The sequence below is a fragment of the Jatropha curcas genome, chromosome 8 (genome assembly GCF_041381405.1).
Source record: "Jatropha curcas cultivar XTBG-Jc1 chromosome 8, XTBG_Jcur_1.0, whole genome shotgun sequence".
Taxonomy (NCBI): Eukaryota; Viridiplantae; Streptophyta; class Magnoliopsida; order Malpighiales; family Euphorbiaceae; genus Jatropha; species Jatropha curcas.
The window spans coordinates 1,407,123-1,431,906 of NC_143158.1; the positions used below are offsets into that span (position 1 = coordinate 1,407,123).

At 35.3% G+C, this 24,784-nt stretch overlaps 5 protein-coding genes across 9 annotated transcripts; 1 reads left to right on the top strand and 4 right to left on the bottom strand.

Moving 5' to 3' along the window:
* Window positions 1-1,415: 1,415 nt before the first annotated feature.
* Window positions 1,416-5,868, bottom strand: LOC105637702 (Late embryogenesis abundant (LEA) hydroxyproline-rich glycoprotein family). 2 transcript variants are annotated; one of them, XR_016322150.1, is made up of 5 exons: window positions 5,170-5,868; window positions 4,553-4,624; window positions 4,363-4,403; window positions 3,984-4,051; window positions 1,416-2,363 (listed from the first exon to the last, which is right to left on the bottom strand). XR_016322150.1 is itself a non-coding variant. In XM_012221280.4 (4 exons), exons 1-3 carry the CDS (start codon window positions 5,857-5,859, stop codon window positions 4,398-4,400), a joined length of 768 nt encoding a protein of 255 aa, XP_012076670.3. In that variant the 5' UTR covers window positions 5,860-5,867; the 3' UTR covers window positions 3,780-4,051; window positions 4,363-4,397. The 2 variants fall into 2 exon arrangements, 1 of the variants encoding a protein (XP_012076670.3); XM_012221280.4 differs by lacking the exon at window positions 1,416-2,363 and having other exon boundaries at window positions 3,780-4,051; window positions 5,170-5,867.
* A 3,568-nt stretch (window positions 5,869-9,436) lies between these two features.
* Window positions 9,437-12,628, top strand: LOC105637703 (ras-related protein Rab5). 4 transcript variants are annotated; one of them, XM_012221282.4, is made up of 8 exons: window positions 9,437-9,612; window positions 9,943-10,020; window positions 10,104-10,271; window positions 10,941-10,989; window positions 11,434-11,507; window positions 11,660-11,753; window positions 12,205-12,327; window positions 12,476-12,628. In XM_012221282.4, exons 1-7 carry the CDS (start codon window positions 9,574-9,576, stop codon window positions 12,300-12,302), a joined length of 600 nt encoding a protein of 199 aa, XP_012076672.1. In that variant the 5' UTR covers window positions 9,437-9,573; the 3' UTR covers window positions 12,303-12,327; window positions 12,476-12,628. The 4 variants fall into 4 exon arrangements, with proteins under 4 accessions (XP_012076672.1, XP_020536358.1, XP_012076671.1 ...); XM_020680699.3 differs by having other exon boundaries at window positions 12,205-12,308; XM_012221281.4 differs by having other exon boundaries at window positions 12,205-12,628.
* Window positions 12,629-13,287: 659 nt separating this feature from the next.
* On the bottom strand, window positions 13,288-14,664 carry LOC105637704 (uncharacterized). The gene has a single exon (XM_012221283.4). It carries the CDS (start codon window positions 14,331-14,333, stop codon window positions 13,563-13,565), a length of 771 nt encoding a protein of 256 aa, XP_012076673.1. The 5' UTR covers window positions 14,334-14,664; the 3' UTR covers window positions 13,288-13,562.
* Window positions 14,665-14,810: 146 nt separating this feature from the next.
* LOC105637705 (Regulator of Vps4 activity in the MVB pathway protein) lies at window positions 14,811-18,798 on the bottom strand. Its single transcript, XM_012221284.3, has 6 exons — window positions 18,505-18,798; window positions 18,272-18,404; window positions 17,699-17,802; window positions 16,996-17,140; window positions 16,775-16,915; window positions 14,811-16,573 (listed from the first exon to the last, which is right to left on the bottom strand). Exons 1-6 carry the CDS (start codon window positions 18,543-18,545, stop codon window positions 15,164-15,166), a joined length of 1,974 nt encoding a protein of 657 aa, XP_012076674.1. The 5' UTR covers window positions 18,546-18,798; the 3' UTR covers window positions 14,811-15,163.
* A 3,379-nt stretch (window positions 18,799-22,177) lies between these two features.
* LOC105637707 (uncharacterized) lies at window positions 22,178-24,364 on the bottom strand. Its single transcript, XM_012221285.3, has 2 exons — window positions 23,919-24,364; window positions 22,178-22,591 (listed from the first exon to the last, which is right to left on the bottom strand). Exons 1-2 carry the CDS (start codon window positions 24,192-24,194, stop codon window positions 22,397-22,399), a joined length of 471 nt encoding a protein of 156 aa, XP_012076675.1. The 5' UTR covers window positions 24,195-24,364; the 3' UTR covers window positions 22,178-22,396.
* Window positions 24,365-24,784: the final 420 nt, after the last annotated feature.

A 24,784-nucleotide genomic window follows, 5' to 3' on the forward strand; every position in this document is an offset into this window, starting at 1 on the left:
AATTATAGTTAGTTCACCACCAAACTCTCCTTGTCTCAGTCATCAGAATTCAAATACGAAAACAAGATCATGGTGGCATTTTTACTTCTTTTTGTCAATTCCTCTGCCTCTCTCTCTCTTTTCTTGTTTCTTTCCTTCCCTTTATTATTATTTTTTAAAAGATTTCTTTGCTATGGAGTTCATTTAATTCATGTGTTGCAGATAAGAATGTATGTATATCACGATTTCTTTGCACTCTTCTTATACTTTATTTATTTTTAATTCTAAATATTCTTAATAATGAATTAATATTTTTTGCTCGATTGGATGAATTTAGAGTCAAAATGATGAAGTTTTGTTTTTCTCTGTTTTTGTAAATTTTCGGGAGAGAGAGGTTTGAATGTTTGATACAAAATGAAAATGTGAAAGAAAAATAAGGGTATTTATGACTTTTAATTAAACATCACCGACAAAAAATATGAGTATTTTGAACGAAAAGACCTATTAGTTTAACGGATAAAAAAAAAAAGAATTTCAATAAACATTTCTAAAAAATAGAGATAAAGTAAATATATTTCAATATATAGAGATGTAATAGTAATTTTTTCATAAAAAATAGACCGATAGTTTATATTATTTAATAAAAATTAAAATATGATTCACGTACTGAATTCTATGTATATAAAGAAGAAAATGGAAGTGTCGATAGGAATAAGTCTATCAAATTTTCAAATATATTTTTTCATGTAGGAAAATTAATCAATTCTCTATGTTGAATATTAATATCAATTCATCGCAGAACCGATACTCAATTTGAAAAAGGTATCTAATGTATAAAATATTGTTTTTTTAAAATAGATTTATCTAATAGTATCATTCAATGTATGAAAATATAATAATAATAATAATGCACTACAAACTCATAACGCACGTGATATCCGTGTATAATTATAAAAACTGAAATATAAAATTCTCGTGAATATAAATGACCGCACTTTTTTTATTTTTTTTTATATTCCAGTTCATCTTGATTTTCATGTGAAAGACACATGAAAAATGAGCAATGGATTAGATTACAAGGGTTTAATTTGACAATCTTTTGACTTTCTTTTTTATATTTATATTTTATATGATATTTTTGAAAAATTGAGATAATACTAATTATTTATATGAATTTGATCCTTATCCATTGTTGTCGATGCTATTGCTAATGAGACTCTAAGAATGTCTCGAGGTTGCAGAAACCTTCGCGATTTTGTTGATGCTGGTATGATTGGGGTGGCGTGGCTACGAGTAGTTTCTTAATTTGAGTTCAACCCTCCATTATATTTAAAAAATATATATATCAAATTTAAAAAAATGTGAGAGAACACCATGTTAGAGTACTAATAAATTTTAAAATTATCTAAATCCGAATTCATTTAGAATAATCTTAATGAACAAATAAATTAAATCCATTTATAATTACCCAAATCCACATAATCCGAACACTGCCTCACTTCCATCTTAAAAAACCGTCAGCATCTTTGTCCCATTACATAGAAATCCTCGAGATTCTTCTCTATCTCTGTCCTAACAAAAAGTCTGAAACCCTATCCTCAGTCGTCACCCAAAATTAACCAAATCATAATCAAACAATCAAATACGTCCCCTCTCTACCAATTAACCAACCCATGCAAGAAGATTTTAGATTTATGAATGTGAGATTTTGCGTATTATTGCCTCTCGGCACGTAACAAGTGGAAGTTGCATGACTTGGGCTTTTGTTACATGTAGAGCCATTTGGCAGGATGACTAGCACGTGCCAAGATAAGCGAACACCTTATGTTTCTAGAGGATAGGTTATGGTTCTGGTTAGGCTTCGATGAGTGGAGGTGCAATAGTTCAAGTGGCCTCTCATTCATGTCTCGTTTTGGGTGTGGAGGTGGAACGGTGCGAGTGGCTGCCTTTATTGGACGAGTCTCATCAGATTATTGAACGTAAACTCATAAAACACCCAAGCAAATGATTCAAAAGCAAACCCTTTAAAGAAGGAATCAATCTCATTTTCTAATAAAAGGTTTAACTTTACTTAACCACGTCTCTTTAGTCCTTCCTTTCTTTGCTTATAAAACCCTATAGACCACAGATTCTTTTTTTGGTTGTCAAGCTCTGTTCCCTCAGCAAAAAATATCAACAGCATCAAGAAGAGGAAGAAGTGGGTGTTTTTGAAGAAAAATGTGTAATCCAATCATACCTTTGGTTAGCCATGGGGTCTTCGAGCGAAGATGGTTTGTTTTCCAAGCAGTAGAGACCATGACTGAACATGCAAGGTTAGAGACAGCTGCTGTTGCTGGTGGTGGTGGTGGTGCTGCTGCTGCTGCTGGAGGTGGCTCGATAAAGAGCTGTATTTGTTCCCCGACAAGACACGCAGGATCATTCAGGTGCAGATATCACCATGGTGATTATGAATGGGGTCGTAGAATAACAAAGAAGTGAGTACACTTGTAAGTTTGTAATTAAAGTTCAAAGGCTTAATGCAAATGTATAAACTACATAACAAAAATGGGTTTTAATCCATTTTATGTATCTTCCTTCTACAATTTCTTGAATTGCCTCCTCCATCAAGAAAATTTTTTCAAAATCAGTCCGTTTTAAGCCTGCTAGCGCTGCGAACCACAACGCACAACGAGAAAGAAGCAGGACAGAAAGGTAGGACTGGCAATTTCAAACTCTACCCATTTAGAATTAGAAGACGCTAAACGAAACTAATTGGACTCAAATTAGTTCAAAACTGGGTTGAGCCATAAACGGATCTATCCCACGCTTAAAATTTTATCATAATTATACATATATTAATCTGATTAACCTGCCTAATTTGATTATGACCTATTTAATATAATATTATAAATTACTATATTACGTAATTATTATATGATACGGTACTATTGAATGCAGCAGAACACAAATGATCAGCCCCTACGAAAGTTTCAAAGTTATAAATGGCATATATTCCAAACTCACGACCTCTTTTCTTTCTCTTATTTTTATTTATTTTTTAAAATTAAACTATCGCCCATTGCGATGGGTACCAAAGAACACTGCCGCTCAATTTTGCATTCATAACAAAAGATAGGCATCTAGCAAAGGGTTTTACCTAAAGAAGAATGTTCCTGCAGAGAACAGAAAAGCTTATCACATCTTAATAATGGATGCATCTATCAGATCCCATACTCTAGAAGATGCACATATTGTATACTTTTGCTTTTTACACCAACTCGGACTTGGAGAATAAGTAAACTAGAATTTTCAAGTTATTAATTAAAGGAAATGGAGATTATTTCCTACAACAACCAATAGTCATTCTCTGCCAAAAAGCAACAGAACAAATTTCTTTTTCGAAAGCAACAACCGCCTACAAGTACAGTCTATTAGAACATAATTGCTGACATGCAGTCACTATCTTTTCAACTTCTCATTTGATTAAGCCACATGTCAGTTTGAAGAAGGTTCATAGTTATTCTCTATGTTCATGATCACGGATGATTTATCCACCTTCCACAATACCAATTGCCAACTGCCAGAAGCACATCTATGTGGATGTTTTAAGCGTATCAGATCATTCTGTTCTAATTCATTCTATATACCCATCTCCCAGAAGAAATCATTTTTGCGATAGTAAATGCAGAATTACGTGAATTAGCGTAATCTTTGGTAATAAATAGCCTACAGAATAATCTGTTAAACAGTTATCTGCTGGATCAATTTGATTCTAAGAGAAGTATTCATGGGCCCAACAAGTATATACAGAAGCAACAACCTTATGAATGGAAAAATTCTAATAAATTTCATTTAAGTTGGGTGTAAAATGTAAATACATAGATAGCTTTGTTCCTTGGCCAAATGAATCTTTTGCACTAAATCGAATCAGAAGCCACAAAGAACTCGCCCAAGCTACAAATGGCAATCAATTTCTGAATAGAACTAGCAACTCAAAGGGCTACTGGAAACATAAGAATATTTACCTCCAGCACCCAGTTCTATGTACTTCCGCTTCAAGACACTCTGCCACAGACCAAGGTCCCTCATATCACTGGAAAATTTAGATACCGGTTCGTGTATTAGAAAAGCAAAATAGACAGTTAGTATGATCAATTAATATAGATAAAAGAAAAACTATAGCCCTAGATTATCTGAGAGCATAGATCAACCAGTACATGGAATGAAAACAGGAATGTAAGACGCTCCTTAGTAGAAATGCAGTAAGATGGAAGTAGCTAACTGGGAATAAAATATGAATGTCCAAATTCCAAAATATGAAATCATTTCAGGTCGCATGTGTAAGAAATATAAGCAGAATACCATATATTGGAATAAAATAACGACGGCCACGGAATTTAATACCTTATAAACACTTCTTGTCAGCTGGAATGTAATAGCTAAGACTGCCATAATAAAAGAGAAAGAAGTCAAAATAACGAAAAGCAACAGGGTCGCCGTTTGTAATGAGTGATATGCATGCAACATATAAAGCAGTTGCATGAATCCTTCAAAATAGTAATATTGTTCATCATAAAGAATAACAGTTCCTCACCTCAGGGTAACAATCTTGACGGGCAACTGTTTGGTTATTAGTATTCACATAGACCTCACACGATACTCTTGCCTGAAACATTGTGAAGGACATAAGTTTGATTATATATCATCATGAATAAAATAAGCAAAATAGCAGCGAGACATGAAAATGGTAAAAGGAGCTGAAACGTGCAAGGTTAATGCTCATAACTATTAAAGTTGCAAGGATCACTAATGCTTGAAGGTACCCTAAAGCACAGGCAAAAGACATAAGCTGGCATGCCTGTGAGAGACGAGGCGCAAAAGATAGCCCAATTATGTGAAACAGTACCTTAGAGGCTACTGTACTGATCTCAGGCATTTTTCCTTAAGCTTTTCTTCTTTTTTTTCCCTCTTCTATTTGTTCTTTCTAATAAAATTGATATACATCTAGCATGTGTGAGAATAAAGGCACAGTTGCTGCCCCATATTGTTCAAAATTGGATGACCCCTAAAATTTCCATACGCACTGAATCGTTTTTCCCAAATATAAATCAAATTCCCTAATTCACACATTCGCCATATCCAATTAAATCAACCACATCACGCACCCAGCACAAATTTAAGACAAAGAAGCAAGAAGACGAAACAAATGACCTTGATAGGAATTTTGAAAAACAAGAGTCCAAGCTCTCCTTCGATCATGGTATCAGTGTCAAAGGGGATAACGCCCCTAGCCAAATCCTCAATCAAGTAAAACACATCATGAATAATCTGTAGCCCATTTAAATCAAGCGTGGCATTAACGTACGACGATCCTCTCGCTCTAAGTTTCCCGCCTTGAGACCTTACAAGCCCCAGCTCTCTCCCTCTATACCCAACCGAAACGTCAAGAGAGTCATAGTCTAAAGAAAAGAAGTCTCTGTTTCTCACCCTCATGAGCAGGGACAGAGATATGTCGAGAGTGAGTTTCGGGGATGAGTTGACTCGTATGTGGTTGAGTCGAATTCGGTCTACTTGGAGGGCGGGATCGGAAGGGTAGAGAAAGAAGACAACAGCAGACAGAAGGAGGATGACCGAAGTAAAGAGGAGGCAGCGGCGTAGGAAGATGAGGGACGGATTCGGAGGTGGTTGGTAGTAGGGCAAAACGATGACGTTGTGCGGAATAGGGTGGGAAGGTAAAGAAGTATACGGAGCATTGGAGAATTTTGAGGTCATTTTGTTTTGTGAAATTTGTGAATTTTCGTGCTGCCTCGGTGGCCGGCGCAATAAGAATTGCCAAACACTCCTTTGCGACTTTGCGTACGTTTCTAACGTATTGAGAACGTAGCAATAGCCAACCAACATCTAAGCGGATTTTTTAATAATTTTTAAAAACAAAGGATTTGGAGAATTCATATGGGCCGTTGGATTGTACGTTGAAAATGCTGCTAATTACCAACTACAAATGGATCCAATAACATAAAGAACATGATATAATTTTTATAAGTGAATAAGTTTACAAATGATAGATGTAATTTTAGCCACAATTAATCAAACAAATGAAAATTTCTTAATATTTACTTTAATTTTATACATATCCCAAAAAAAGTTAATTACATAAAATAATTGGAAGATGGATATAATTCAAATTTTGATAAAAATAAATAAGAGATGGAAATCACTTAATAAAATTATTCAAATTTGAATTTTAAATATGGAATTCATTCCTTTTTATCATAAGAATCCATGTTAAGATGTGCAATAACAAAAAGAGTGCATCGGGTGACATTAATCACATCAGCAACAGCAAGCTGAAACGAGAAAAAGAGTGAATGGGAAAACAAATTTCCTTTCTGGACAAAAGAAGAAACAGGATATATCTTTGTCTTTGTATAAGAAATTTACCACATTCCAATTGAAAAAACAATTATTTTCGGATCAGGTTCAGGTACCCAATCAAATTTTTTATTGGTGGCAAGATGATACGGTGACGGTGCTTCTGTCTTGCACTCATAAAACAAACAATGACGCGTGAACCCGAAGCCAATCGGTTGCTTCTCCTAGAAATGACAAAAATCGTATGATCTTGATCCAATACAGTTCAGACCCAGATAAAATGACAACACAAACATTTTTTATTTGAAAAAAAAAAAGGGAAATAGACTTAACCATTAAGTAGATAATGTCAAAATCAATTAAAAATATTTATAAATTGACAAATGACAAGCGAAATTGTGCTTTTCATATTGTCACAGTCAACAGTCACTGTCTTTTCGGCTACTAATTCAAATTTGTAAGTATCCATCTTGTCCAATATTAACCTAAAATTAGTAATATAATTCATTATAAACCTATTCTAGGCCACTCAAAGCATATCTCAACCATCGCGCTGTGGACAAAACTATTAGAGATAAAACATATAACTTGGACCCAGTTTGTGGATAATGATCCACTAATCAAACCAATTGTTGATTAACCCATGATATTTAATGCAGATAAATTATATTTTCCAATTATTTTTTTATATTTGAAAATTAAAAAATACTACTATAGAACTAACTTTTTATCATCAACAACAAAACCCAATTTTAACGATAATTTTCAAATTTCAAATTGACAAAAAAGATTGAAGAAAAAGAGAAAGAGTGAGAGTGGATGTTAGGCAACGGCTAATTAAGATAGAAACAATCTTACTGCAAATCACAAAATAATCCTTAACACAAAATATGTATATACTCCGTTATTTTTCTACAGAGTTTGATGGAGGTACAGAGGAAGGATTTGATGCGGTTGCTGCATATATATTTATAATAACACCGACTACTTAATTAACTAAGTAGACTCAACTGACTTAGGAGACAGAGTATTTACGGCGTTATTTGTTGGCATAGACTTTGATCGTTTCATCGAAGCCGCCGCTGACCTCGACCGATGAAATCTACACCTAAACGATCCTTCATGCGTCGTCGGCGAACACAGGCATTGGCCTTTTGGCGAACTCAATATGGCGGAGCCACCTTCGGTTCCGTTGCCGCCTTTCGGAGAGGAGGTAGAAACCGCGATGCTGCCATGGGACGCCATAAAGAAACTAATTAAGAAGAGCAAACTGAAATAATAGTTGGTCTGTGGCGATTTTATATGGTTTGAGAATTATATGATTCTCAAAAATAGTGTAAGGTTAGAATTGGTAATCCAATCAAGTGGTGCGCTATGATTCTAGCTTTTTTGTCTTTTTTATAACCAAACAAACAAACAATGTATCTATTTCCTGCAGTGCATGAAATCCAAAACGGATATTTGTTAGGTATTTCTACACAATTCGGTTGGACTCCATAAAAACCCAGATCAACATTCATAATAATATATATATATATATATATATATATATATATATATATATCAAATTATAGTTTTATTATCAAAAAGCTCACGAATAAATATAATTTTAATTAAAAATTGAATAAATTTAATTTAATTTATGATATTTGGTTCGGTTCAACTCTCTCTCTCTCTCTCTCTCTCTATATATATATATATATATATATTCCAATTCAATTATTGTTTAGATTGTCCAATCTTGTCCCCTGAAATTCGTAATAGGATTTCGATGATTGAGCTTCAGAATTTCCTATTTAAGTTTATTAATGGTTTATTTGGTGTCAATAAATTTCAAAAAGAAAATTATAAGAAATGCATAAAACATTGAATAAAGAATAAAACATAAACTAGGGTATATTCAATTATTGGATATATAGACTTTATTTAAAGGTTGATGTTGAGAGTGATGAGAACCGGAGGAACTGTATGGAATATGAAATGACGAAAGTGGGGAAGAAAAGGGAGGAAGGCCCATGGAGGTGAGAGTGGGTGCCTGGAGGGGGATGAGGTTTTTCATGTGGGAAGTATATGTGGCTGTTTGTATTTTGCACACGTATGAGATTCTCTCTATGTACTAAGATGACTAGAAAAATATTCTCACATGTCGTCTCATCGTTTACCTCTACTTCCCTCTCCACAATCTTCCACGTGTATTAGGCGGTTTTATTTTTTTATTCTGCATCATCTCTCATGAACTACTACTATTCTTTATATAAATAAATTCACCGTCAATCAATCCTGAAAATTTATATAGCAATCTAATTTTTATTTTCAACCTCAAATACTTTAATCAATCCTGAAATGTTTTTCTCCGGTGGGGCTACATGGAGCGGCTGTTGAGAGTCGATATGAAATATCTCCGTCCGGCCTTGAAACACGCACTTATCCATTTGGACCGTTTTACGATGGATAATTTTCAATATTTTGTTGCTGAATTGCTAAATCTGAATGTATTTTTCAAATTCAATTTCACTTTCTATCTAATCTTGCCATGGAAACACAAAAGTCTAATGCTTCAAACAAGGAAGCTATTTTCTTCAACAGCTTAAATAAAATATTATTAATCCGAATTAGTTATCTTATGTTGTGATTGATTCTACTGGGAACACAAAATCAGTCAGTTAATATTGAAGATGATCAGCAAGCAAGAGAAGAAAGTTTCGTTTTGAGAGGGAAGGAAACGTTTCCCTCTCTTTGATCTATTGTAGACAAAGTTTTTCCCACATGTGAGAGGGAAAGGTTTCATCTGCGGCAAAATTTTGCAAGTGGCGGAGTCAGATAGTTAACAAGTCCCGCTCGTGGAATGACATGGCACATTGATGTGGCATGTGCCGACGTGTAAAACTTACGGCAGAAATAGAAAAGTCAAAAGCACAAACAGCTTAATCCTAAAACTAAACTTAAAAAAAAAAAAGCATCCAAACTATCAGTCAACAAACAAACTACTAGTCAATTTGCAGAATCCTATTTACCGGTCATATTCTGCTTGCTCCACATTGCCGACCCACAATCCAATCTCAATTCATCTCAAGTCCGAGTGGAAACAGCGATTGCAGCTTTCTTACTAGTATTTCTTTTTGTTCCCACTACCCTCCATCTCCGACACGCCGACTCTTGGCCTTGGTTTCGGTTTCGTTTTCAACCATATTTCAAAAAACGCTCTCTCTTTGTCTCTCTGTGTGAATTTTTGATCCATTGGCAATGGCGAGAGCAAGCAACAAGAACATACAAGCCAAGCTGGTGGGTATGTCTTTCCCTTTTCTAATTATTTATTTTATCCAAAAACGAAGAAAGAAATTATATGTTTGATTTTGTTTTATCGGGTTATGGCGTAACAAGTTCGTATTGTTCATGGGTTTGATCCGATCTTATCCCAGTAAAAGTTAAACTGGTTTTTCCCCTCTTTTCCTTTCAATTGAAACATGGATAATCGTTGTTTCAGCAAGTTAAAGACAAAATTTCTCCCTTTTTAAGTTAGTATCTTGTATGAAGCGTTTTAATATGTTCATATTATATATGGCTGGTGAAGAAATAGTATCTGATCTTTAGATATTGTTAAGCTTTTATCAGGTACTTCTTGGGGACATGGGGACTGGAAAGACAAGTTTGGTATTGAGATTTGTCAAAGGCCAATTTTTTGATTTCCAGGTTCAATTTCGATATGATTCATTGTTTTTCTCTAATGCATCGTATTCAATGTTTATGATCTCTAACATTAGTATCATGTTTAGGAATCAACAATTGGAGCAGCCTTTTTCACTCAGGTTCTATCATTAAACGAGGCCACCATAAAATTTGATATATGGGACACAGCAGGGCAGGAAAGATACCATAGTTTGGCACCCATGTACTATCGCGGTGCAGCTGCAGCTGTGGTGGTGTATGATATCACAAGCACGGTAGCTTTTCTTCAGCTTCTATTATTTTTCTCTGTCTCTTCTTCTTTACTTCATTTGTTATTTATTGCTAACAGTTGCTTAAACCTAATGGAATTAGACATTGTAGAATGGGCTCATAAATATAATTGGCTTATTTCAATGGACATAACTCATAAGCCATAACTACAATGACTTTGTGCAAGTTCTTTAGTTACTCGCATATCAACTTTTATGAAGCTTTTTCACCTTTCCCCTTAGTGAAAGGGAAAGGTGAAGTTTAGATCTTCTTTATGGATATACGACTCTGTCAATTATTAAACACAATGTTTATGGTTGGGACATTGTGAGCTCAGACTTTGATAAAGTGACATAAACATTATGTGAGTGTACATTATAATATTATGGGCATTCTATGTTGCTACTTGCTAGATATAAATAATGCAAGTATGTAGCGCAAGATGTGATTGTCGTCTCCTCTGAATTCTCTTCCTAAACGGCTTGTTACATGGTTTAGTTGTCTCTTTCATTATGCACAGATAAACCATTTATGAATGTTAAATGCACTTGTTTTTCCTTGGGTACTCATAAACGATCATTTCAATTGGAATTCCCCTTATTAGCAAAGCAAACTTATTTGAATTGGGAACTCAACTGACTAGTTTAAAATATGTTTTCTTTTTTGTGTTTTAGGAGTCATTTCAACGAGCCAAAAAGTGGGTTCTAGAGTTGCAAAGGCAAGGTAACTGAGTGGAATTGATTTCTCATTAACTTGAGAAATTAGCATATCTCATTCGAGATCAGTTATTGTGATTTAATATTTTCTTTTTCTGTTTTTCTAGTTTTGCTTTCTTTTTCTTTTATCTTTCTATTGAAGATGTTAGGCTTCTTAACATGTGCCATATGATATACAGTTCTTCTGATAATGAACTTTGGAACATTTTTGTAGTTTTCACAAAGTCAAATACCATTTGATAGAGTTTCAACTTTCAAAAAATTACTTTAACTGAATTCTGAGTAACTTTTCAATTTAAATGTTTGTATTTATAAGAACTGTTTATATGAGCATCAAATTTAACTTGATATATTATCAAGAACTTATTTCATCTGGATACTTGTTGACCATAGAACAAATAATTCAACTATTGATGTGAATTTTGGTGATAAATGTTATATGTTGTGATAGGAAATCCAAATTTGATAATGTTCTTGGCGGCCAACAAAGCTGACTTGGAAGAGAAGAGAAAAGTTTCGAGCGAGGTATTTGACAGTCTTATTTTCTTCTACCCTTGTTTTTATGAATTTGGCTGAAGAAAATAATTGATTTTAACATCCATCATTTGCAAATGCATGCACAAAGAGGATTTAGTTATACCTTTATGCAATTATGTAAAACACTCTACAAAATGCAGGAAGGTGAGCAATATGCTAAAGAAAATGGCTTGGTTTTCCTTGAAACATCTGCAAAAACTGCACAGAATGTGAACGAGCTCTTTTATGAAATAGGTAATTGTACCACTCATTTACTTATTTAGATAAAAGGTTATGATTCTGTTGGAACATTTTGCAATTTGCAAGGACAGTCTGTTTGTCTCCATATCTAGTGTAAGTCAGTGGAGCCATTTACATAGGCTTGCTTGGAATCTAAAATTGGATCCAATGTTGATGATTGGTCTTACAATGTACTTGCTAGTTGCTAGTTTGAAAAATAGTAACTAGTACCAAAGAAGGACTGTCCTTAAAAAAAATGGAAATTACACGTTAAGTAATTGAGTATGGGTCCATAGTAAGTCCAAAATTGCACGGCTGAGTTTTACACTTCTACTGGCTGCTGCATTTCTAATAACGAAGTTCTTCTTGCAGTGGCCGTTATCTCCAAATATCATATATAATAGCTATTGAGCTTATACATGTTCACCAGTAACATATTTTTAATACTAATAGAAAATTCTTGCAGCTAAAAAATTGGTAAAAGCTGCCCCTTCGCGTCCAACTGGAATGAAATTGCATAGCAGACAGCAGGAAAGTGGAAGAAGAATGTTTTGTTGCTCCTAAAAAGTGGTGATTCCCATATTACTCCGTATGTAAATTTCCAAATGCTCATTGACTTCATTATGTTTTATGCGTCAATGAATTGTTAATGATGTAATCTTTTTCTACAATTCTACTTATCAATACAGTTTTCTTCAAATGTAAATTTGTTTGAAATCAACACCAAATTTTCACAGGGTTTCCTCAACTATTTGTGATGACAATATGGTGATAATTGATGATGGGTCATCAGAGTTGAAGATTAGTCTGCTCTCTGCAGAAAGTGATTCCTTGTAAAAATTCTATTGTATGAATAGAACTTTAAAGAAATAACTGAAGTTGCTTATAAAGTTATGGTGCATGTGCAATTACCAAGCTACTTGCTTATTGCTTTGCTTTGAGAGGGACGTTGCTAAAAGACTAGTGTCTTAGCTCTGTGCATAACTAATCTTCTTCCTATACTAAAAAGTAGTATATGAAATCACTACTGACTCAAATAATGCCATCACCGTAAGAAAACAAAAAAACCAAAGTACAAAATGATTAATGAAGCTGAAGAAGCCTTATGCTGTACAGTGTTACAGAGCATGGTCCCCTGGGTCAAAGATACCTGGTCCATTCTTAATAATAATATTGAAGAAATAAAGAAAACCCATTAAATTTTATGAAGAGAAGATTGAAGACTGAAGAGTGCTCAAAGTCACTAAAGCACTTCAGAAACAAGTTAATAAATTGCGACAGTGCAGAAACTGAAGCTTCTTGCCTCATCAAGCTCATGGAAAATAACAACTAAAGTGGACAAATGCCTCGCAGTTGACAGTTTGTTTTTTAGGTTTTAATGTTATTGAAATCACAAATCGAGGTCCCTAAAAAACAGAGATAGTGTTTTTTATTAGTTTTAATTTTCAATTTCCCTTTCTTTTTATTTTAACCTTCTAGTCCTCATCTTCGCAACACAGTTAACAATCACATGCAACTTCACAATTCCTAAACAAAACAAAATACAAAATAAAGAAAACATCAAAGAGAGAAGTGAAAACTACTTTCCTAAAACAACCATACAATGCAACTGAATCAGAACATAAAGAAAAAGAACAGTTCTCTGCAAAGTAATACAAGAGAGAGAAAAAGATTAGTAATTTTTTGACTTGGCACAGGCGTGGCCATGGGTGGGCGAGCCATGACCACGTCTACACCAAGCCTGACAAACAAGCTTACAGTGAGTTTAGAAGAAAATCCTCGACTCTAATTTTCCTGCCTACAAAGGGTTCATCAAAAAGTTAATTACCATGAAGGAGATGTGCATGGAGACCCTGAAGATGATGAAGAAAGACCATTGTTACTCAAAGAGTCGCTGCCTGAAGTGCCTAAAGACCTTGCATCTCTTAACGAAACTGAACATGCTTCTTTTGGGAGCTTCTTCATTGGAGTTAATGGAGGAGTAATTGGGACTGAGTGTGGACTAGATGGAGAAGGTTTTCCTATTTCCTCATCATCACCATCTGTTTCCAGTCGCGATGGTGATGAATCAGGAGTTTCAAATGGAGTCTCCACTCTGCTTGCCCTGTTCGCATCATTATCATAGATAGGATTGGATATATAAACAAAATGCTCCCCACAACCAACACAAGCTTGATGAGGTGAAGTTACTGTGGAAGTAGATGGAGGTGAAGTGTTTACAAGACCAATTTTTTTGGGGCTTGTAGTATTAGGTTCCTGGTTCTTTGTTTCAGTTACCTTGTTTTCCTTGCAAGAAATTGCGGGGAAGAAGAGGCTTCTTGGAGCTTGAAGAACTCCCGGGGCATAATATGTAGTAGGAGAAGAAGCTGGTTGTTTTTGGGGTTGTAAGAAAGTATTGGCAGGTGGGGAAGTGGTTATAGAGGCGGTATTGGCGGCGGCAGTAGCATTGGTGGAGGAGATTCTTAGCTGGCGCCGTCGAAGTAAAAGAGTACAATACAGCTCAGCTAGTAGAACCAGAACCAGGCCGAGTACTACGGCAAGACTGACCACCATCACCAGTGTAGCTCCCATTATAACTTTGGATGCACCCTTCATTTTCTCTCTCTTTCTGCCTCTGGAGACCAGACTAGACTGGAATGTGACGCAGTAAAAAGGAGGGAGTGAAGTGAAAAGTAGGGGTAACAAGTGTTTTTTGGCGGGAAAACATTACTTTACTCTTGACAAGGATAGGAGATGGAAACAGAAAAACAGAATCTTTGGCACCGTATTGGGCTTTGGTCATGGGAAATGTAAAGGCTTTTTTGTTCTGACCTAGTACAGTATCTGACATTCAAGGTTATTTATGTCATTCGCACATTATCTGTAGAAATATAATGTGAGAATAACAGCAGAACCAGTTAGGTCGAGGCACAATACATTGTTGTTGACATGTCTGCTTTTCCTCTCCAGCTAGAAGAAAATTAAAGAAATTTCTAAACCAACGAAGAGATGAAGTGTCACAAAGAAAATTAAGAAATGGGAAATTTGATGGCAATTATACTATAGAAAAGGGAGCACAATCTACGGGTAATCTTCATCTAAATTTGTAATCATATATTAATTAATAGAGATGCAGTGTTTTTATCCTTCGAAGTTACATGCACGTTACAATTTTTACAGCCTAGAGGTCTGGAAATTGAATTGATATTAGAAGTACGAACCATAAATGCCAGGGTCCATTGATTGTATAAATGTGTAATACCAACGACTATCTAACACGCAGGCCATGTTCCAATTACATTCTACTGTAAGTATTTCAGCCATTGGTGATAGGAGCATGACCCATATTTCTTCACCCAAACACAGTATGGGAGCCAATTAGGGAAACAAATGTAAGAAGATCCACTGGATTCAATCAAAGATGCTGATTCTGACTGCTAAATAATTCACCTCCCCCTCAGGGCGGCAAATCGAGCAGCCAAATCATCATAATCAGGCAACTTGGGATGCACATGCTTGGCTGGGCTTGACCTATCTGGCTGAAAAGAAGCAGCACGAGCAAACACTTTTGCCTCTGAAGGAGCTGTTTGTTCGCGGAGGGAAATTGATCGGGTTGGTGGAACCACTTCTGCAATTTCACCAGCACTGATATGCTGTGGGGATTTATCCTCAAAGTCTTGGCGATGTGAATGACGACTTCTTGACTTTCTTCTGACCTTTCCAGGTTCATAGGTTGAGGGTTTCTGGCTGTAATGTATCAACAATTTGTCTATTATTCTTTCCTCTTCATCATTCCTATAGTGCTCATCATCAAACAAGACTTGCAGTCCCCGTCTTGAGTCATCTCTTCTCCTGCTCCTTGATCTCCTCTTCACAACTCCTGCATCTTCTAAATTGCCAACATCATCATGGCTAATGTGTGCTTTTGAGTGCCGCCTTCTTGAGGATCTTGGTTTTGGAATCGTGTTACTAATACCATCATCTTGATGCTTACTATCATTCTTGTGCCCATTTCTATTTGCGCTAGTTGATCCAAAACCCTCCCTCTCATGGTCAGGATAATATGATTCTTGTAGGATTTTCTCTGACCTGTCGGCAGCATTGGCTCTCTTGTCCCTTGAAGGTTCCTTGGGGACGATATTGCCATCAGAACCAGCAGCGGAAGATCCTAAACTGCCTCCAGGTTTTCCATCCTTCAATTTAGCATTAGGTTTAGTGTAAGGAGGAGGAATAACATTATTAGAGCAAGGCTTCAACTTATGTGCTTCATCCTGAGCATCTTCCGCTGAATTTGCAGCATTGCATTGGCCAACACTATCAGCCACTCTGCCTCTACCATCGCCGTTTGACCATGAACCTGCATAACTTGGAAGAATATCTGGCTTTCCTTGAGTTAAAATGTCCTCGTTGTCTCTTTTAGGTACAGCATTCTCTCTACCATCATGCAGTTTGGATCTAGCATCAAAATTTTCCATTTTTTTCCTCTGAGATGAACTGCCTAATCTAACTGTTTTCAGGGGAGTATCCTCTTTCCATGGTTCATACTTCTCCATAGCAACTTCTTGCCTTCCTTGGAACGAACAATCATGGGTGTCCCTTTTCAGCATAGGTTCTTCCCTGACATTGACCAGCTTGTATCCATTGACAGGGACTTCATATCTGGATTGAGGATTGAGGTCATTCCTGTTTGAGACATTACCCTTCTTTTCACTCTGAAATATGTAATCATTATTATAATGCTCAACCCTTCCTTCGGGTGAAACATCATATTTAACTCTTTGTTCAGTGGCCTTGCCATTCATTGACTTGTACTTATCATCATTTATGTGTGGAGAGCCATAAGTTTTAGGTTGCTCCTGCAAGATAATCACATTTAACCCAAGATACAATAAACGGGAAGAAAGTAAAGCTCTCCTTTTTTGTAAAATTGTAGGAGACAGAAATCAAAACAGCCAGATAGTTGACCTAAATAATATCCAGGATCAGGTTATAACCGAAATTCTCTGACCATCCAGAGCAAATCGCTGGGTAAAATAGAAAGAAATAGAGGGACAAACCTGTGCAGATGCAGAGGGTGTAGACACCCTTTGTTCACAAGCCCTAGAGTCCCACTTTATACAGAATTCTGATGCTATATCACGCATTAGCTGAACTTTCTTCTCTGTTGTAGACGGCTTTGAAGATAATTTCTCAATGAACTATTCACAAAAATTTTAGGTAGTTAGTTGTATAGAAGCAATTACAGTCATAATTATCCACACAGCGAATTTATAGTTACCTCTTGATTCACAAACAGTTCCAGGGAGTTCATATATCTCTCATAAAATGTCTCCCTGAGATCTCGCAACTCTGGCAAATCAGAAAATCTTGCAGCTGCAAACATCAGGGATGCCACAGCCTCCCTACAGTCCTCAGGACAGTGCCTGTAGAAGTGACAGTCAATCAATAGAAATATAAATCAAACTTGTTTTGTCACAATCAGTTTATCCTAATAACATTAGGACCAATCAAGCCAGAGAAATGCAGAATTGTATCATGCTAAATCAGTCAAAAGCCATAAAATAAACGAGTAGCCTATCAAGGGCTACACCTGGCAATCAAAAGCATAATTTGATAGTGTATCTTCAGAACAGCCTATTACGGGTGCTCCACTCTGATAATACCGAATGCAAAAGATTTGAATATGACTTTCCAGCCTAAAAAGGTGGGTTGCCAATAATTAAATACTGGCCACAAGGTGGGTTGCCTATTAAGTAAATGTAGCATTATCTCAAAATTTTTCTCATATGATATTAATAGGTTTGCTAGTACAGGCCATACATAATATGCATTGGCAATAGCAGCATACCAATTGCTTGTGCCTTGCCATCATTGTAAACAAATATATACAGTCACTGAAGAATGGCACAAAACTGAACTGGTTGGTTCTACTTTAACAATGTCATATAATGTTAAATTGAATAGATAAACACCAATCATACCTCATCTTTTGCATGACTGAAAGATGCTTCAACACAAAATCGCATGACTTCTCAACAAAGTCGTAGCAAGAAGATAGCGTCAGTTCAGCTAGAAGTCCTTCAGTCTGTTCCATCACACAGCGGAGAATGAGAACATTTCTTCAACAGCTTAAATTGATGTTAAATGATTGAAGATGATACAGAAAAACATGTTTGTACACAATAAACACCGTCTGTACAAACTTAGAGCAATCTATAGGGAAAAAATGAACAAACACAAGGTACATTGATGTGAAAACTCAAGCATACACACTTACAGCAAGCCTCCACCATCAAGGACGGAACTGAGAGAACAGTTCAAGTTCATATAATTTGAGATAGGTTTGCCTTTACGAGTACTAGACGAAGGAAAAGAGGATAAATTCAAAAAAATAAATACAGAATTGCAAACTCCAAATCATTTGTATTCTTAGCATCTCATCTACAAACAAATTAATAGAATGTAAGCTAAAGCCAATCAGATTAAAGATCTGGTCAAACAATGAAAACACCTCAATGTGATTGCACCAAAAAAGTACAGAAAAAAACTATTACCCTGCCATAAGCGTTAATATCCAGACCATTAGCGAGCAGATCAGCCATGTCTTTCTTCAAAAACTTCAAAGTAGCATTCCTCTTTCTCCGTATGACGTCGATCCGACTCTTTGTCATTTTAATCAGTGATTTACTACACCAAAATCCAAAAAGAACAAACACATCTCTGGATCAAATTTCAGAAAATAAAAAGACTAGAAAACACAACATATGAAATACGTAAATATTCATACCATTTGGAGGCAAAACCTCGACCTAGAATTCCCTCCAGCATCTTCAAATTTCTTCTTTCTTTCTCCGACTCAAATAACGATTCGGTTCAAAAAGCAAAATACGAAACTCGAAAATGTAGACTTGAAAGCGAGCTAATAAAATGCCAAAGCCTCCATTAACAAACTCTGATTGAGCCAGAGAGAGAGAGTAAAAACAGAGCTTTTTAAGGGCATCAAGTAGGAGAAAAAAAAAAGACTATCGTCTGCGCTTTTTGGACAATTTCTTTTTTTTTTTTTTTTCCAGCTGACTTAAGTGACCTAATTACGAAAATGGCCCCATTTTTCTATTTATAAACGGAGCTTCTATTCGGGTATTATTTTAACGTTACATTCCAGGGGTATTTTAGTGGCCTGGGAGATTCGAATCATGTGCACAGTAGGAGGCGGGATTGGATGAGCACGGGTGATCCTGGCCGTTTGATTTGGAGAGTGATTTTAGGGGTAGGGTCATGTAGTGGACGGTGGAAAATGATTATGGATAGAAAAGTGTGCTGAGCTGGACCATATTATCTGAGGTTGAAGAGGAAGCAGCGGCGGTTGTAACGGTAATTAATCGGGATGTTTTGTCCAGCGAATTTCAATTTGTAATTACAAATTTTTATTTTTCAGTAAGATTTGATTATATAATAAAACATTCCATAATTTGATTTTTCATACATATCATAGATTCTAATTTCCAATAATGGAAATTGAGAGTTAATAAAATTCCATTATTAGTTCATGTAGCACAATCATAATAAACAACATTTTGGTCCATATCTATTTATATTTTTATTAGAGATTATTGAGCATTGAAACGGTAAAATCCAAAGCTAAACTGCCCTAAATCTTAATAGATTTAGAAAGTTATAAATATTATTAATTGCGTGATGAAAATAGTACTTCTTAATTTAATAAATTGTTATGACCTAAATTACTTTACCTAAAAATGTTAGTAAAATTATTTAAAACATGTATAAAAAAATTAAAAAAACATTTTTGACACGTAATCTATATGCTACTTTTTTTTTCTCGATGAAACCCCACCGTCTCAACGTCCAATCTTAATTTTTCGATGTATCCATCTATAGTGGCTTGGTGGAGGGCTTTTTTCTTTCCTATATTGAAAAGAATCACCAATTCCTTTTCGACATGTCGTCGTAAAGAGTGTGCATCTACACTAGTTTCGTAAGAATATAAAATTAAAAAAAAAAAAAAAAAAAAAAAAAACATAGATTTAGCTTTTTCTTCTTGTTGGCAATAAAACAGCGGTTATGGAGGATTACATGTTAAGAATGATTCCAATTCTGACAAGATTATTAACAAATATAATGTGTGTCTATTTTACTTCTAGACTCAAACATATGAAGGAAGAGGTAGACATGTGCATTGTGCATTTCCTTGTCAGCACCATCTGAGCCGTTTAAATGTAATTATCTAATGCTTATCCTGTGATTAAAGCAGTCAACGTTGAGATGATGATGGTATTACTATTTTCTCTTTAGGTAATGGAATTTTTAAGCAAGCAAGCACTTGTACACCACTAAATATAGATTCAGTGTATGGTCCAGTTCATACATCTTAATCTTATCTTACCAAATATAATAAATCATAAAAGATCTGGTAAATTTTAGTTTCAATTGTCGTTTTCATAGTTGATTGAGAAATCAAACTGAAGAGATCAACACCACCAACCCATTAACTAATATTTGGTACCAAGGACTTTGTTGGGTGCACTCTACATCAACCTTTGAATTCCCAATTTAACTATTTATTTTTTTACAGCGGACATTACTTGTTCCTTTTAGTATTATCTGGGAGGAGATTCGGACCGGTTTTATTGCCAAATCGTATATGTACCTACTAGTAAGCTATACATTCAAGTGCATAGATATTATTAATTGAGCGTGGAGAGACTTAGATACAAAAAAGAAGAAAAAAAATTAAGTATTTTATGTATTTATTTTTTAATTTAGCCTATATAAATTTCTGGATCTCTTCAATCAAAACAGTTAATGTTAGGTATGTAACACCTGTAGATGCAGCTAACCAACCTTCTTCAAGGCACAGCCAATTGATGCTTGTAGAGTGGGTTGATTACAATACATCCCACGTCCATTTGACCATATATTAGAGTCATTACACGTGAATTTGTCCTTTCTGTTATTTTTTCCTCTCATTTTATATTGATGATGTTTATGCTGTGTTTCAAATATGAAAAATTTTCGACCATTTAATTAATTACTGTATGTAAATATAAATGAAATAGCATATTAAATAAATATATATACAATCTGACAATAGGTTTACATTCGAATCATTTTCTAAAAAGAAAGTAATCTTCCCTCTTATTTTTAGCTGAAAAAGAATAAAATTAATTTATTATAATTAATAACAATAAGTTTAGTTTTCAAGTTGAACTTCAGTGGATCACAATAATTAATAAATATGTGATTTTGTGATGTTTATCTAACAGTCTCTCCAACTTAAATTGGACCCACAAAATTAAATGATTTTTCTTGTTAGCTTTCAGCCCTAGAGTTTTTCGGCCCACCCAAATAAACAGTCCAATCTTACGAATGGATCATGAATTTGCAGATCAACTCAGAGAGAACAGCTGATTGTAAGAGCAGTAAGTTGCTGTCCTTTCTTAAAAAAAAAAAAAAAAAAAAAGGGTTAAATGATTTCTAATTTTCTGCAAATACAACTCTAATGTGGAGGGCTAAGCTTCCATTCATGAAAAAAAAAAAAAAGAAAAAAGAAGGAAATATTCATTAGTGCTACAATAAATTTAGGGAATTTTTTTCCTTTCTCCATTTTAATTCAAGGAATGAAGAAAACGACAATTTAAATTTCTAATTTCATAATCTTGACTTAATTGACTGAATACTTACTAATCTTGACCAACATTGTAATCGTACCTCTACCAGAAACATCTCAAAAAATTGATGAGGAAATGGAACATATAATTTTCATCGTCAAGCAAATCGTGTCGGACCAATCTTTCCAAATTGATATTCTGAGGCAGCAATTCACTGTAAAATAGTAACGTGGAGACAAAGGCAGCTGGCTCACTTGTTAGCGATGAAAATAGCCTCACTATTGACCGGAACAGCAGAAGCGTGAGAGACTGCTGTAAATGGAAAATTAAAAAACAAATAATACATACATTAATTAATTTGAAGAAATAAATGACTTTGGATATACTCACCATGGCTTTTGATGGAGGAGAATAGCAAGAAACATAGTGACAATGGAGTTTTGAATTTGAATAGAATGGAAGAGAGAAGAGGAGAAGATGTGTATGTATGTGAAGCATATTGGTGATTGAGTTCTTAGCTGCCAGTCTTCAACAGGAGTTCAGACCTAACTGTCCATTCACGTACTGCGAACTCACACACACATCTCCGAGCTAAACCATATATTAAATGTAAGATGTAGAATATCTATCTGACCTACTATAATTCCTTGATGGAGTTCTCAACCGTCCCAGCTTTGTGGTGAAATTATAATTTGTTTTAGCTTTGGAAGGGCGACTATTTTTCATTTCAGAAATTCACATAAATACTGAAAAATGAAATTTACCAACCATACATGTCATATATGACATTTCAAATTCCAACCAGAAAAGAAAAAAAAAAAAAAAAAAAAAATCTACTCATGAAACTCTAGCCTTTAATAAGTCCAAAAGGAGGTTTGCAAGATCCTTTCAGCTCAAAGTGGGCAACAACAGCCATTACAAAAATTCTTCCTGGATGAGGATTATTGCATTTCATCCACTTCCTATTATCAGCACTTAAAGCTAGATGTAAACTAATCAAAAACTCGGTGGAGTTTACATAGAGAACCAAAAAGAAATTGAATATGATAGACACTACTGCTTCTCAGGCTTGTCTGGTTCTTCCTCCTTTTCAGGATCCTCCTCCTCCTCCTCTTTCTTTTTTTCTTCCTCTTCTTCTTCATCTTCTTCTGGAGGATCATATGGCAATGGGGGTGGTATAGGTGTTTTCATGGGGCTAAACTGAGGAAATATATCAGGTCTGCGCCCAGGCTTGGGCCTTTCCCACTCCTGCCATGTGAATCAATGCATCAACAGCTATAATACATCAAATAATGAGCATTTTAAACAATTGACAAATTACAATAATTCTCAAAAAAAAAAAAAAAGGCATAAATATGAAGTTTACAACATATAATCGTTACTCTGTTGTATTCATGACAAACAAACATAACCACCAACCATATGCTTTCTTGAGAAATAGTCTGAGCATTTTAAAGACCAGACAAAAAAGAAGGTATTTCATTTCTTTTTTTTTTTTTTTGCGTGTAGGAAATTATAGACATGAAAGTTATCAGATCTCAGAAGAGGAAAAACAGGCCCTTCTAAAAACAGGCAAAAGTCAACCACTGTTTATCAGAGTAATAAGCATATCTGTAGAAATTTGTTTTAGCCTTTCAACTTTCAAGGCTAAAAGTGCAAGAAAGCCTTTAAAACTGTTGACTTCATTGCTAATCAATACCTCCTAGAAGAGGAGTATCAAATGCATTTGCATGGCTGACTTGGGATGAACCATTTTAAATTTTTCTCACAAAATAGGTAATTGCACAATTCAAGAGGTTCCAAACTGTAAAATAGGTCATAACATAACACTTCAACCAATACTATAACCAGCAAGCAAATATATTCTATACAGCCAATAGTCACCACAGTTCCAGAAATCAGTTTGACAGACTCTCTAACTTTGGCTTGATGCCAAACACTATCAGTTGAGCCTTTGTTACCTGTGTAAATGATCCAGTAAACAGCTGAAGACCTAATTCAGTTAAGGCCGACGGGTTGAAGTTTTAGATAATTCCAGAACTAAACAACCTTATAAGCTCTATCAATCTACTGGAACAAATTCAACTAACAGAAAAAAATCAAATAGCTTGCCATTATATGAATTTGAGCAGACATATCAAGGTGCTTTTGATTTGTTCATATCAAACACCTAATACCCAACATTGTTAATACACAAGTCCAACTTGGACCTAATACTGAATTACTTCCGCTCAAACCTTACCAATAGCACCATCGTCCAAGTGCTTAGCAATTTCATACATTTTAAGAATTTAAAATCAGGCCAAATTCCTGAACCAAATAAGAAAGTTGTTCTTTACATCTCCCTTTTCCATTTACCAATCAGATTGTAGAATTAAACACTAATAGAGTACCATTAAGAAAAAGGAATGAAAAAAAAAAAAGGAAATGAACCAGCTCAATCTGAAGTCTGAACTATTTATAATCCCTAAAAATACAATAGGGTAATTTTTACTGCAATTTCAACAAAGAAAAATTTCCAAATCAGTAATTTAAAGAAATAAATCAAAGACGGAAGCAGGAGAGGGACACGTACGATAGGAAAATCAAGAGGATTGCGGCGAGTCAATTTTTCTTCATCTGGTGCCATACAAACCACTTGCTTTTGTCGCCTGCTCCGACTGGTATTGCTGCTAGTAGAAGAAATCATTCTTCCGGAACCAAAAATCGGCGTGGAGAAAACGAGAGAGCAACGGCAACCATGGCAGCTCGGTGAAGACGAAGAAGAAGAAGAAGCAACTCCGGCTGCCGATTTAGGAGGCACCACTAAGGGTTTCGAAGTCGAGCATAAAGAGAGGCAAATAGACGCCATAGCTTCAGCCTAATACAATATCTTCTTTCCTCCTTATTGTTGCTGTTCTTCGATCTTCTTCTTCGTCTCGCTAGCTCGCGAATGGTTTTAGAAAACAGAAACAAACACCGACCGCCTCTCTCTACGCGCTCCACAACCGCCTTTCTATCCGCATCTGGTTTTTCTGGTGGTTCGTGTGCACATGGATCTTTAACTGGGCCGGGCTCAGTTTGGCTGCGCAATGTTTGGTTTGAAAACCCACACAACCCGGTCCCATTTTTAATGTGTTTTATACGTCGTTTTGCATACGATCCATTTTCTATTACTACATAACGATATAACAATTTAAGACGCAAGAGCAAAACGAAATAACGTAAAGAAACATGTCATTCATCCGCAGCTGAAAACGACAGTTAGTAAAAAAAAAAAAAAAGGGTCGTTCGCCGACAAAGGGGAGGTTGTTTTAGAGTTTTTTTCCCCCTCCGGAAAAGAAAAGGCCAACGCATTATCCAATTCCAACGGCGTCTTCATATTTTTCTGGTTTCTTAATTTTGGTCCAAGAAAGCAGCTGACACGTGGTCAATGTCTTCCACAAATATATTGAGGCTCAG